Source organism: Rana temporaria, chromosome 7 (assembly GCF_905171775.1).
Source record: "Rana temporaria chromosome 7, aRanTem1.1, whole genome shotgun sequence".
In the NCBI taxonomy this organism is placed as follows: Eukaryota; Metazoa; Chordata; class Amphibia; order Anura; family Ranidae; genus Rana; species Rana temporaria.
The window spans coordinates 49,542,831-49,555,269 of record NC_053495.1 but is presented as its reverse complement, the minus strand read 5'-3'; the positions used below and the strand labels follow the sequence as shown (position 1 = coordinate 49,555,269).

At 45.1% G+C, this 12,439-nt stretch overlaps 1 protein-coding gene across 6 annotated transcripts in view; it reads left to right on the top strand.

Annotated features, from left to right (window-relative positions):
* Positions 1 to 12,439, top strand: part of ATG7 (autophagy related 7) — a 353,330-nt gene that overhangs the window by 21,298 nt on the left and 319,593 nt on the right. For all 6 annotated transcript variants that reach the window (XM_040359335.1, XM_040359333.1, XM_040359332.1 and 3 more), the window contains exon 6: positions 4,798 to 4,914. In XM_040359335.1, the coding sequence (XP_040215269.1) occupies positions 4,798 to 4,914 (117 nt within the window). The remainder of the gene's footprint in view (positions 1 to 4,797; positions 4,915 to 12,439) is intronic.

The window sequence follows — 12,439 nt, the reverse complement described above, 5'->3', positions numbered from 1 at the left end:
CGCAGCAAAATTGCACCGCGGTTGGGGTGCTATTAAGAAGTAATGGCATCGCAATCGTGCCCCTGATTTTGTTGCGATTCTGGAATTGCAGGCAGAATCGCCCTTGATTTTGATACACCCAGGTGTGAAATGGAACCTTAAACTTGATTACTGAACTTTTGGAAACACATTATTGTATGATTAGCCTTTGTCTGCTATGACATGTACAGTACAACTCCAATTCCCCAAAAAATTTGAAAGCTGTGTAAAATCTACATAAAAACAGAATGCAATGGTTTGAAAATCTCATAATCCCATATTTTATTCACAATAGAAATTAGAAAACATCAAATGTTTAAACAGAGAAAATATACCATGTTAGGAAAAACAAAACAAATTTGAAATTGATGGCAGCAAAATATCTCAAAGTTGGGACTGCAAAAAAAAAACATCTCAAAGTTGGGATAGCAAAACAAAAAGCTGCCAAAGTAAGTGGTACTAAAACGGAAGAGCTGGAAGAACATTTTGCATCTAATTAGGTTAATTGGCAACAGATCAGTAACATGATTGGCTATAAAAGAGCTTCTTAGAGAGTCAGTGTGCCTCAGAAGTAAAAATGGGCAGAGGTTTATCAATCAGTCTAAAAAATGTCGAACAATTTCAGAAGAATGTTCCTCAACATAAAATTCCATAAACTTTAAATATATCATCTGCAGTACATAATTTTAAAAGATTCTGAGAATCTGGAGATATCTCTGTGCGCAAGGGACCCCCAGATGGCACTGCATTATAAACGGGCATGATTCTGTGATGGCTCAAGAATACTTCCAAAAATCACTGTCTGTGAACACAGTTTGCCGTACCAGCCAAAAATTCAAGATGAAGCTCTATCATGTCGAAAAAGACATATCTGAACATGATCCAGAAACACCACCATCTTTTCTGGGCCAAAGTTCATTCAAAATGGTCCGTTGCAAAGTGGAAAACTGTTCTGTGGTTCGAAAAATCGAAATTTGACATACATTTTGGCAACCATGGGCTACAAATTCTCTGGACTAATGAGGAGAGAGACCTTCTTGCTTGTTATCAGCGCTCAGTTTAAAAGCCTGCATCTCTGACAGTATAGGGCTGCATTATTGTGTATGTAATGGGCAGCTTGCACATCTGCAAAGGCACCATCAATGCTAATAAATATATCCAAGTTTTAGAGCAACATATGGCAACCAGGCCACATCCAGGCAATTTATTTTTCATGGAAGGCCTTGCATATTTTAGCAGGACAATGCTAAACTGCATACTGTGTCTATGACAGCAGCATGGCTTCGTAGTAGAGGAGTCTGGGTGCTAAACTAGCCTGCCTGCAGTCCAGACCTTTCACCAATTGAAAATATTTGGCACATCTTAAAATTAAGCCAATAGGGGCGCGGCGCCGCCGGGTACCCACGATCGCTCGTTACAGAGCGAGAACCGGGAGCTGTGTGTGTAAACACACCTCCCGGTCCTGTCAGAGGGAGAAATGACTGATTGTCTGTTCATACAATGTATGAACAGCGATCAGTCATTTCCCCAAGTCCGTCCCCAAGTTCAGTTAGAACACACCCAGGGAACATACTTAAAAGGGTTGTAAAGGTAAAAGTTTGTTTTACCTTAATGCATCCTATGCATTAAGGTTAAAAAACATCTGACAGCACCGGCCCCCCCGAGCCCCCGTTTTACTTACCTCACCGTTCGAAAGTCCCGGGCGCGTGCTTGTCATCCTGTTCGGTTCCCAGCCTGGCCGTTGATTGGCTAGGCTGGGCGGATTGATAGCAGCGCAGCCATTGGCTGGCGCTGCTGTCAATCACAGCGGATGCCGAGTGATACAGTCGGCGGCTATGGCCGCCGCTGTATCACGGGAGCGCGCTCGCAAAAGCTTTCCACCATGTAAGCTCGCTCGCATGAAGGTAGAAAGATTTTGCCAGGAGGAGCCGAGACAGCTGCCGAGGGACCCCAGAAGACCGGATTCGGGGCCACTCTGTGCAAAACGAGCTGCACAGTGGAGGCAAGTATAACATGTTTGTTATTTAAAAAAAATATATATTTCTGCCTTTTAGTGTTTCTTTAACCCCTTCCTCGCCCCCTAGTGTTAATCCCTTCCCTGCCAGTGGCATTTTTATAGTAATCAATGCATTTTTATAGCACTTATCGCTATAAAAATGCCAATGGTCCCAAAAATGTGTCAAAAGTATCCGAAGTGTCCGCCATAATGTCGCAGTACCGATTAAAAATCGCTGATCGCCGCCATTACTAGTAAAAAAAAAAAAAATATGAATAAAAATGCCCTAAAACTATCCCCTATTTTGTAAACGCTATAACTTTTGCGCAAACCAATCAATAGATGCTTATTGCGTTTTTTTTTTTTTTTACGAAAAATATGTAGAAGAATACGTATCGGCCTAAACTTAGGAAAACAATAGTTTTTTTTATATATTTTTGGGGGATATTTATTATAGCAAAAAGTTAAAAATATTAATTTTTTTCAAAATTGACGCTCTATTTTTGTTTATAGAGCAAAAACTAAAAACCGCAGAGGTGATCAAATGCCACCAAAAGAAAGCTCTATTTGTGGGAAAAAAAGGACGCCAATTTTGTTTGGGAGCCATGGCGCACGACCGCGCAATTGTCAGTTAAAACGACGCAGTGCCGAATCGCAAAAAGTGGCCTGGTCTTTGACCAGCCATATAGTCCGGGGCTGAAGTGATTAACAAACATCAATACACATGGATATAGATACTGTACCAGAAGAACCTTCAGCCAGCATACATACACTTCGGATCGAGAATCACAATGTTTTGAAGTAAAGAACCCTTTCTCAAGTGAGATCCATCTGTGTATTGATGGTGTACTTTTAGAGGGTTGATGATATCACAACCACTGTCATGTGACAGTGTTTGGGCCTAGCATTTGGCCACTCAGGCCTGATCATCATGGGAGGAGATCACATGTAATGTGACGTTGTTGATATTGAATTTTGATATGACTTGGTGAAATGTATTAGTTTTTCATACTATAAAGACATTGGTGTTTGTGACTACCCACAGTGTGAATTTGTTAATACTTTTCTTTGACCCAATTATTTGTCCCAATCTTGATGTCCGTAGTCTGCAGCAAACAAGAGGTTGTTTTCTATTCAAGTGGTACAATATAGTAGCCTTTTTCAACCAGAATTACATGGAACTTTAGGATACATCCAAAGGCTTTCTAAAGTAGAACTATAGGCAAATCCTTTTTTTTTTTTTTTTTTTTTTTTTTTCAATTTGTCAGATTTTTTTCTTTCGCCATCTCTGTCCCATTGCAGAGATTTCCCTTCACTTTCTGTCCCATTTCCGAACAGGAAGTGAGAGGAAATCCCTTCAAATTAAGGGAATTCCTTGGGGACCCCTAGGCCACCAGAACCATTGGAAGATTCCAATGTCACCAGGTCCCCATTGGAAGATTCCCCCTCTTACTTTTCTGGGGACTTTCTTTTACGTTCACGTTCAATGATAATGGTAAAAAGGACAGATCGAGAGGGTGAATCTTCCTGACGGGGGCATAGACTGCAATAAAAACTAACACGCGTTCTAATCTTTCTTCACTCTAGCCAAAACACAGTTTTGTCTTTAGTTATACTTTAAGATTCCTTGACGATAAAGCAATTTCTTCCTCTCCGATAAGTTCCTTTGACATCATTGATCTTTTTAGATATCTGTAAGGGGGTAAAGGGTGGATTCCTCCCAATGACCACAAGTGTAAGGAACATTCTTCCTGCTGGCCATCACACTAATGTATCATGAGCTGTAGGCGTAGCCATTATTATCAGGGCTTCCCTGAGACCAGAACATTATTTCAAGGGTTTCTCTGGGTTAAAAATGTTGAGAAAGACTGCACAAGAACAACAAGCAGAACATATGGATAAAGCATTACTGTATGTGGATTTATCTAGCTATCCTATTTTTACTTAAAGTGGAGGTTCCCACTAAAAAAAAAATTCCAACAATACATTCAGAAGACTGATTACACTGCAGGTATGCTGGGGTTTTTCTTTTTTTTTCGTACATACCTCGTTATCGCAGTTTCATCCCTCGGCTTCCGGGTATGATTCTTTCGGGTCTGGGCGTTCCTAGTTGATTGACGTTCCTCCGACCGACGCATACTTGACGTCACGGCTTTCAGAAAGAAGCCAAACGTCGCTGCGCAGGCGCCGTATAGAGCCGACTCTATACGTTGCCTGCGCAATGACGTTCGGCTTCTGTCGGAAAGTCGTGACGCGCAGTATGCGCCGGTCGGAGGAACGTCACTCAACTAGGAACACCCAGTCCAGCAAGAATCGTACCCGGAAGCTGAGGTATGTACGGAAAAATCAGTCTTCTGAATGTATTGTTAGAATTTTTTTTTTAGGGGGAACCTCCACTTTAACCATCCATGCAAATGAAAAGAAAACTGTAATAGAATCTAAATATGAAATATATTTTCTTTCTTCTTTTTTTTTTTTTAATGTGTCCTTTAAGGGCACCCATAGGCATAATTACTTGATCCTGACAATCCATAAATGTAGATCTGGTACACATTGTGGTAAATTGTCAGTACAGCTCAAAATGTTTTTTAAGATTTGGGAAAACATCAAGTAATTTAATGGCAGAAAGAAAACAAATTGCAGGATGTCAGAATTGGGTGCCTTAGTGGGGAATCGTCAAGATACCTGGGTGAATACATTATTTGAATGAAATAATACTTGGGAATTTGATTGCTATTTGCATTTTTACGTGCCTCTGTTTTTCTTTTTTTTTTTCTTTGTAGGACTTGAAGAAGTATCGTTTTTATTATTGGTTTTGCTTCCCTGCATTGTCTATTGCCGATGGCATAGAACTGGTAAAGAACCCAGTATCTCTTGCTGAAAGATTCTCTAATGAACAGGTAAAGATTTTAGCTTGTGTTTAATATGCTCAGCCAATCCAATAGCCTAGGTTGGGATTATTATTTTTTTTTTTTTAAATGCAAAAACATATTCTATCTATTCCAGTCATGTTGACATGCTCCCAGTGTTATTTTTTATTGATTTGTATTTTTTTTTTTTTTTTTGTCTTTTCTAGCTTAGTAAATATATTAACCTTATATATGCTTAATTTTTGGATGGGGAAGGTCATTGTGCTGCGTTGTGGAGGTTTAGGAAATAATTTTTCTAATTTTTAACTTTATAAGACATTGAGATAAATGGACCAATATCTGTTTGTGTAAAAAAAAGAACACTATTTATGGGGTCCCAATGCCTCGAACAGATATACAAAAAAAAAAATCCCTTTCATAAGCATGCCATTCCTCAAATCGTGAGCAAACTAAATGTAATGGTGGAGATGGGCACAGGCTTAGCATGGCTTGCTGACCCCACCTTTTATCGTAAACGGCATGGGCCCTGGCAACAACCTTATTCTGGGTGTTTGGTTTGGGAGAGATGCTTTTTTTGCCTGTCACCAGCTTTTCCCACTTTGGAAACTAACAAATAATTGGAAATGATTATAGATATCTAGACGGCTTTGCTGTTGCAAATAATAAAATATATAGAAATGTTGCTGTCCTAAAGCAACATATTGGGTGTAAATTTACTGCATGAACACTGCTAAAATTTCAACCTGAGCTCTGGTGGTTCAGCTTTGACTCGCTTCCTGCTCTATTGGCTGTGAGGAACCTTACCATTCAGGTTAGGCATATGTGGTAGTGGAACAATGAATTATGATATAACCATAATTTTAAATAAGTGTTGAACACATTATCACTCTAAATGGTAGCACCGTGATTCAAGATACACTTTTTTACGTATTTTACATACCTTGCTTTAATATCCTTTTATTAGTTTGTATGACTAAAATATATATTCTTATAAAGTGAAAAAAATATATATCAAAAGAAAGAAAACGGTCCACCAATCATGAAAAAATAGTGTTCAAATCTTCTCCTGTTGGGAAGGACTGCACCGCGCCACCTCACGTGCACTGGGGATCCCTCTCCCCAGCAGATAACCCACTCACTACCACTCTTAGGCCCCATACACACAAGAGAATTTATCCGCGGATACGGTCCAGCGGACCGTTTCCACGGATAAATCCTCTCAAAGATTTCCGCAGATTTCTATGCGATGGAGTGTACACACCATCGCATTGAAATCCGCGCGGAAATCCTCTGGCGATGACTTGTCGCGCCGTCGCCGCGATTATGACGCGGCGACGGGCGCGACGCTGTCATATAAGGAATTCCACGCATGCGTCAAATCATTACGACGCGTGCGGGGAATCCCTTTGGACGGATGGATCCGGTGAGTCTGTACAGACGAGCGGATCCATCTGTTGGGATGGATTCCAGCAGATGGATTTGTTGTGCATGTCAGCAAATATCCGATCTGCTGGAATCCATCCCAGAGGAGATTTCTCCGCGGAAACAGATCCGCTGGCGTGTACACACCATAGGATCTATCCGCAGAAACCCATTTGCTGGGATTTATCTGCGGATGGATTCTATCGTGTGTATGGGGCCTCATGGTTGGCACAACACACTTATATGAAAGATCACGCTATTTGGACCATAGGTGGTTACCATACATCCCTGATTTTTATGGAGATGCATGGTGACCACCAATGATCCAAATAGCGGGATATTTCATATAAGCATGTTTTGCCAACCTTGACAGTGGAAGGCATTGAGCTGTGGTGAGTGCTTTCTCCCCTGGGGAGAGGACTCGCCAGTGCACGTGAGGTGGTGTGGTGCAGTTATTCCCAACAGGAGAAGATTTGAACACAATTTTTTTACGATTGATGGACTGTTTTCTTTTTATAATATATATATATATATATATATATATATATATATATATATATATATATATATATATATATATATATATATATATATATATATATATATATATATATATATATATATATATTCTTTTGACTTTATTAAAGGACGTTTTAGTAATAATTTGCTTAATATTCTTTTAGACTTCTTTCACACTGAGGCGCTTATAAAGGGCATTTTAGCGCCAAAAATATCGCCTTTAAAGCACCTCTCATCCCTCCTTGGTGTGAATACTTTAAAAAAAAGTCCTGCCAGCAGCATCTTTGGGGCGGTTTTGGAGTGGTGTATACACTAATACCATCTGCACCTGTGGAACTGAGGATCCCTGCGCTTTCTTGGGCACAGAAGTAGCATCTATCATCTAACCCTCTTCGACTACCTTCTCATCAATGTCCACCCATTCCTCTTCTATCTCCTGAGAGGGCTCTGGCGAAGGAGACCTCTCCTGTTTCTTACCCTTTTTTGTGGCATGAAAGCAATTCCTGCAATTTTTACCTTCCATGCCCACCAAAGCAGCCGCAAAGTCATCCTTGGTGGCATAAGCCAAGGTGGATGCCCCATGCAGTGGCTACAATACCATATAGACGTAATGACTCCGATGCACCTGTCACCTCTGGACTTTTGGAGGAAACACAAATACAGTGGGACAGCAACTAGTGTCCTGAGGAGCTTTCGGCCTCGCTTTCTGGGAGCGATTCCAGTGCTCACTGCTGGGCAAACACAAACTGTGCCTAGCCAGCTACTTTCCCAGCAAAGTAGTTCAGCACTAAGGATGAGCTCCGGCGTGTTCGCAAAGCCCACATGCAGAGCCCACCAGGGAGTCGGCCCTGCACTGCACTAAAATCACAGGCAGTGAGACATTTCCTGATCTCTGCAGCCACGCATCGGAACAATGTCTCACTGCCTGTGATCAGCGCAGCATAGTGCCGGCTTCCTGGTGGGGACTCTGCATATGGGCTTTGCGAACACGCCGGAGCTCGTCCTTATTCTGCACACGCTAGTCCAAGAAACCCCTTTAGCTGCCAGCATCCATCCCAGCCCGAGGCAGTACTCAACATGCCCAGACAAAAAAAATCAGCCCTGCTCTGTGTCCCTTGCAGCCTGCCAGCCACTTATGTCTTCTGGGGGCCCAGCAACACACAACTGGCTTCATTACTCTTAGTAACATGGCTGTTGGTATGAATATTATGACATACTACTGGTCTAACTGCTCATATGTGCGCTGGCATGAACACACAGTAGAAAATGGCAATATTTCTTTATCGTACATCACGGGACACAGAGCAGCATATTCATTACTAGTGGTTATATGGAGTACCTTCAGGTGATGGACACTGGCAATCTCAAACAGGAAGTGCCCCTCCCTATATAACCCCCTCCCATAGGAGGAGTACCTCAGTTTTTTCGCCAGTGTCTTAGGTGTTGGTGCACGTTGAGGCTGTGCCTGTAGTAGTCCTTGGGACCAGGGCCAGCTGACCGGATCCGTCCAAGGTGCTTCATAGCCAAAGTGGACGGTACCCGGGCCCCAATTCGTGGATGGGGTTTTGCCTATAATGCCTCTCCTTGGAGGGCTGGACCCTGGGTTCCAGGTCTGGTTTCTAACCTAGAGATTACCTGTTGCCAGTGGTGCTGTATAGGTCCAGGTTGTGGTGTTCTTTTAAGACCCCAGTCCCTGAAGGTCTATGACCATACCCACGGTGAAGGGTGAAGATTGGGCCTCTTGCAGAGCAATACCCTGCGGCGTGGAAAGGTAAGCAGGGGGCCTACGGAACTTGGTTTGTCAGTAGGCTTCCTACAGGGGATTCTTGGGCAGCCTATTTATGCCTCTGTGCATGGGCAAAGGAGAACCACAAAGTTTTCAAACGGGATGGCTCAAAACACCCAGGTATAGTTCCCCTGGCTGGGCTAGTAGGCTGCTGCTGCTTCTGTCACAAGGAGGGCCTTTTTTTGGGCAGGGTGTTCCACAGAGAAGGAACCATACCATTAGGGAGACAGTTTAAAGCTTCCCTTTTACCTGTGTCTGCTGCTCCAAGCGTCTAAGGTCCTGGTGTCTCCTCTCCACATGGCTTCCTGCTTCCCCTGGCGGCGTTTGACGCGCGCGCGTGCGCGCGCTTTTACTTATCTGTGCGCGCGCATGCGCGCGCGCTTGCGGCGACGCCACGGGGAGGGGGCGGTTGACGCCGGACGGCTCCTCCCCCCTGCACACAGGGAGGATAAATCCTGGAGGGCTGTTCAGTCTGTAAAGGCTGTGAGGGGACACGGAGCAGCGATGCTGGCTACAGCATAGGAAGGTTTGACAGAGCTTTCTGGCACAGTGACACCCGGTGGCAGTTGTGGGAAGTACACCTTACTAAGGAGCCTCTGGCTTAAAAGTTTGCATTCAAGCCTGTGTACTAAGCAGCGCCTTTGAACACTTAGGGTGCTCACCTAGCCCAGCATTAGGGGGTCAATACCAGACAAAAAAAAAAAAAAGATTTTTTTCTGGTTGAAGCCCTTGGGGCTCAGTATTGATTTTCCCTTTTTATAGGTTATGGGAGGTTTGGAGTCCCTCTTACATTACCCTATCCTATTGTTTCACATTTATTTGATTATATGTGTATTTTCTCCAGCTATTACAGTCAGTTGTATACTAGCGGAGTGCCTCAGAATTTGTATATTATGGCTCCTAAGGGTGCAGGTAGCGCTAAGAACGCTAAAACGGTTAAAAAACCAAAAGGTTCTCCATCGGGCTCTGAGGATATCCAAAATCTAGTGGCCCCTACTACTCCGGAATGCCCGGAAGTTGTTGTCCTAGGTGAGCCATCAGGGTTGCTAGGTGCTATGGCTGGCCCTACTCAACCAGCTCCTTCCTATGTAACGGAAGAGATGTTAGCCTCCACCTTGGGTGGATTGGAAAGGAGGATGGCCGCTCTAATTACGGCATCTTTGGCAGGGAAGAAGCGGGTTAGATCCCCGTCTCCCAGGTCTGAGTCTCTGGAGGAGGATATCCTCTCCGACTGACGAATTGGAGGATCAAGGAGACCAGACAGAGGGAGGTCAGGATCACCTTGACCATTTAGGTTCTGAGGATTCTACAATAGAGGAACCTTTTTCAGCTTCTCACGCAGAAAGACTGTGGGTTCAGTCCCTAACGGATATGGTGCGGTTGGCTTTTAAGATACCTGTGCCTCAGCCTCTGGCCTCCGCGGTATCCTCATTGGGCTCCCTGAAAGCGCCCCAAGCCAATTTGGTATTCCCGGTACATCCTTTGTTAAAGGACCTGATTTTTCAGGACTGGGCTAAGCCAGACAGGTAACCCTTAGAGGAAGAGTTTTTCAAAGAGATGGGCTGTCCCTACTGTGGACGCAGCCATCTCATGTGTGAACAGATCTTTAACTTGTCCTGTAGAAAACTTGCAGGTGTTTAAGGATCCGGTTGATAAACGCTTGGAAACATTACTTAAGGCCTCCTTTACTTCAGCAGGGGGCGATAGTTCAGCCCGCTGTGGCTGCTATTGGAGTGGCCCAAGCATTATCAGATAAGACTAAGCAAATGCTTAAACTTATCCCTGCCCAGCAGGCAGAGGAATTTTGGATATACCCAGGGCTATACGCTTTACGGTGGATGCTATCAAGGACTCCATCCAGCAGGCGTCACGTTTACCCTTATTTCTAATCCATATGAGAAGGCTCTTATGGTTGAAGAATTGGGAGGCTGAGCCCCGTGCAAAATACTCCTGGTAGGGTTCCCTTCCATGGAGGACGTCTCTTCGGAGAAGACTTGGATAGATATATTCAGACTATATCAAGCGGCAAAAGCACTCTCTTGCCAGTCAAGAAGAAGGCCCGAGGGCCCGCATTTAGGCGCCAGCCCTCTCCGGGGCAGGGGCCCTCTAATACCAAACAGTATCGACGGCCTCCTGCAAGATCAGGCATTAACAATAAGCCACAGGGCCAAGCCACTGGGGGCAAGAAGCAGTGGTACCGCAAGCCTGCGAAGCCAGCCCCCAAGTCGGCCCTATGAAAGGGCGCCCCCCCCCACGATGGTGGGGGGAAGGCTGCGTCTCTTTGCAGAGGTTTGGGAGGCCACCATTCCCGACTGCTGGGTACGGTCTTCCGTGACCACGGGCTACAAGCTAGAATTTCTAAAATTCCCTCCTCCTCATTACCAGGAGTCAAGAGTACCAGGCGACCCTGTGAAAGGAGCCGCATTGATGGCGGCATTGAATCATCTGCTATGCCAGAAGGTGATAGTAGAAGTACCAGTCCGGGAACAGGGATTGGGGTTCTACTCCAACCTGTTTATCATCCCAAAGCCCAACGGCGATGTCAGGCCAATTTTGGACTTAAAGGGAGTAAATGCGTATCTAAAGGTCCGCTCATTCCGGATGGAAACTATTCGGTCAGCTGTCGCCGTGCTCCAGAAGGACGACTTCATGGCGTCCATAGACATAAAGAAGGCCAACTGCTAAGGATCCAGGGGGTCACGGTGCTGGCTTACCTGGACGACCTCTTGGTCGTAGACCATTCGTCTCCTGGCCTGGAAAGAGCAGTGGCCCTCACGGTTCAGTACCTCGAGAGGTTCGGCTGGGTCCTAAATCGAGACAAGTCAGCATTCCTGCCCACAAGGCAGCTGGATTATCTCGGCATGAGATTGGATACAGAACAACAGAGGGTGTTTCTACCCCTATTAAAGGCCATCAAAGAGCTAATACAAATGGTTCTAAGCAAGAGAAGGCCAACTGTTCGCCTATGTATGCGGCTACTGGGCAGGATGGTGGCCGCGTTCGAGGCGGTTCCGTACGCTCAGAGCCACACTCGCATCCTGCAGGCAGCCATCCTGTCAGCCTGGAGCAAGAGGCCTCAGGCCTTAGAAATTCCTTGGCCACTCTCACCAAGAGTGCGGCAAAGTCTAGCTTGGTGGTTAAACCCTCAGAATCTCCTGAAGGGAAAGACTTTCAGTCCTGTGACCTGGAAGATAGTAACCACAGACGCCAGCCTGATGGGCTGGGGAGCAATTTTGGATGGTTGCACTCGCCAGGGCTCTTGGGCAGCGGCAGAGAAGCAGTTGCCCATCAATATCTTGGAGCTCAGAGCTGCTCGACTAGCCCTCAGGGCTTGGACGTCCAAATTACAAGGGTTCCCGGTGAAAATACAAGGGTTCCCGGTGAAAATACAATCGGACAATGCCACGGCGGTGGCATATATATAAATCACCAAGGGGGAACCAAGAGTCAAGCCGCTCAGAAAGAAGTGAGCTTGATTTTCTTGTGGGCAGAAGCCCATGTGCCCTGCATATCGGCTATATTCATTCCCGGAGTCGACAACCTACAGGCGGACTTCTTAAGTCGCCAGACTCTGTTGCCGGGGGAGTGGTCTCTGCATCCACAGGTCTTTCAGACACTCTGCCAGAAATGGGGAGTGCCGGACGTGGATATCATGGCATCGAGACTGAACAAGAAGCTAGACAGGTTCATGTCCCGCACAAGGGATCCCAGGGCCTGCGGAACCGATGCGTTAGTTTGCCCTTGGCATCAGTTCAAACTTCTTTATGCATTTTCCCCGCTCCAGTTACTACCCCGCCTGCTGCGCAGGATCAGGGTGGAGCACAAACC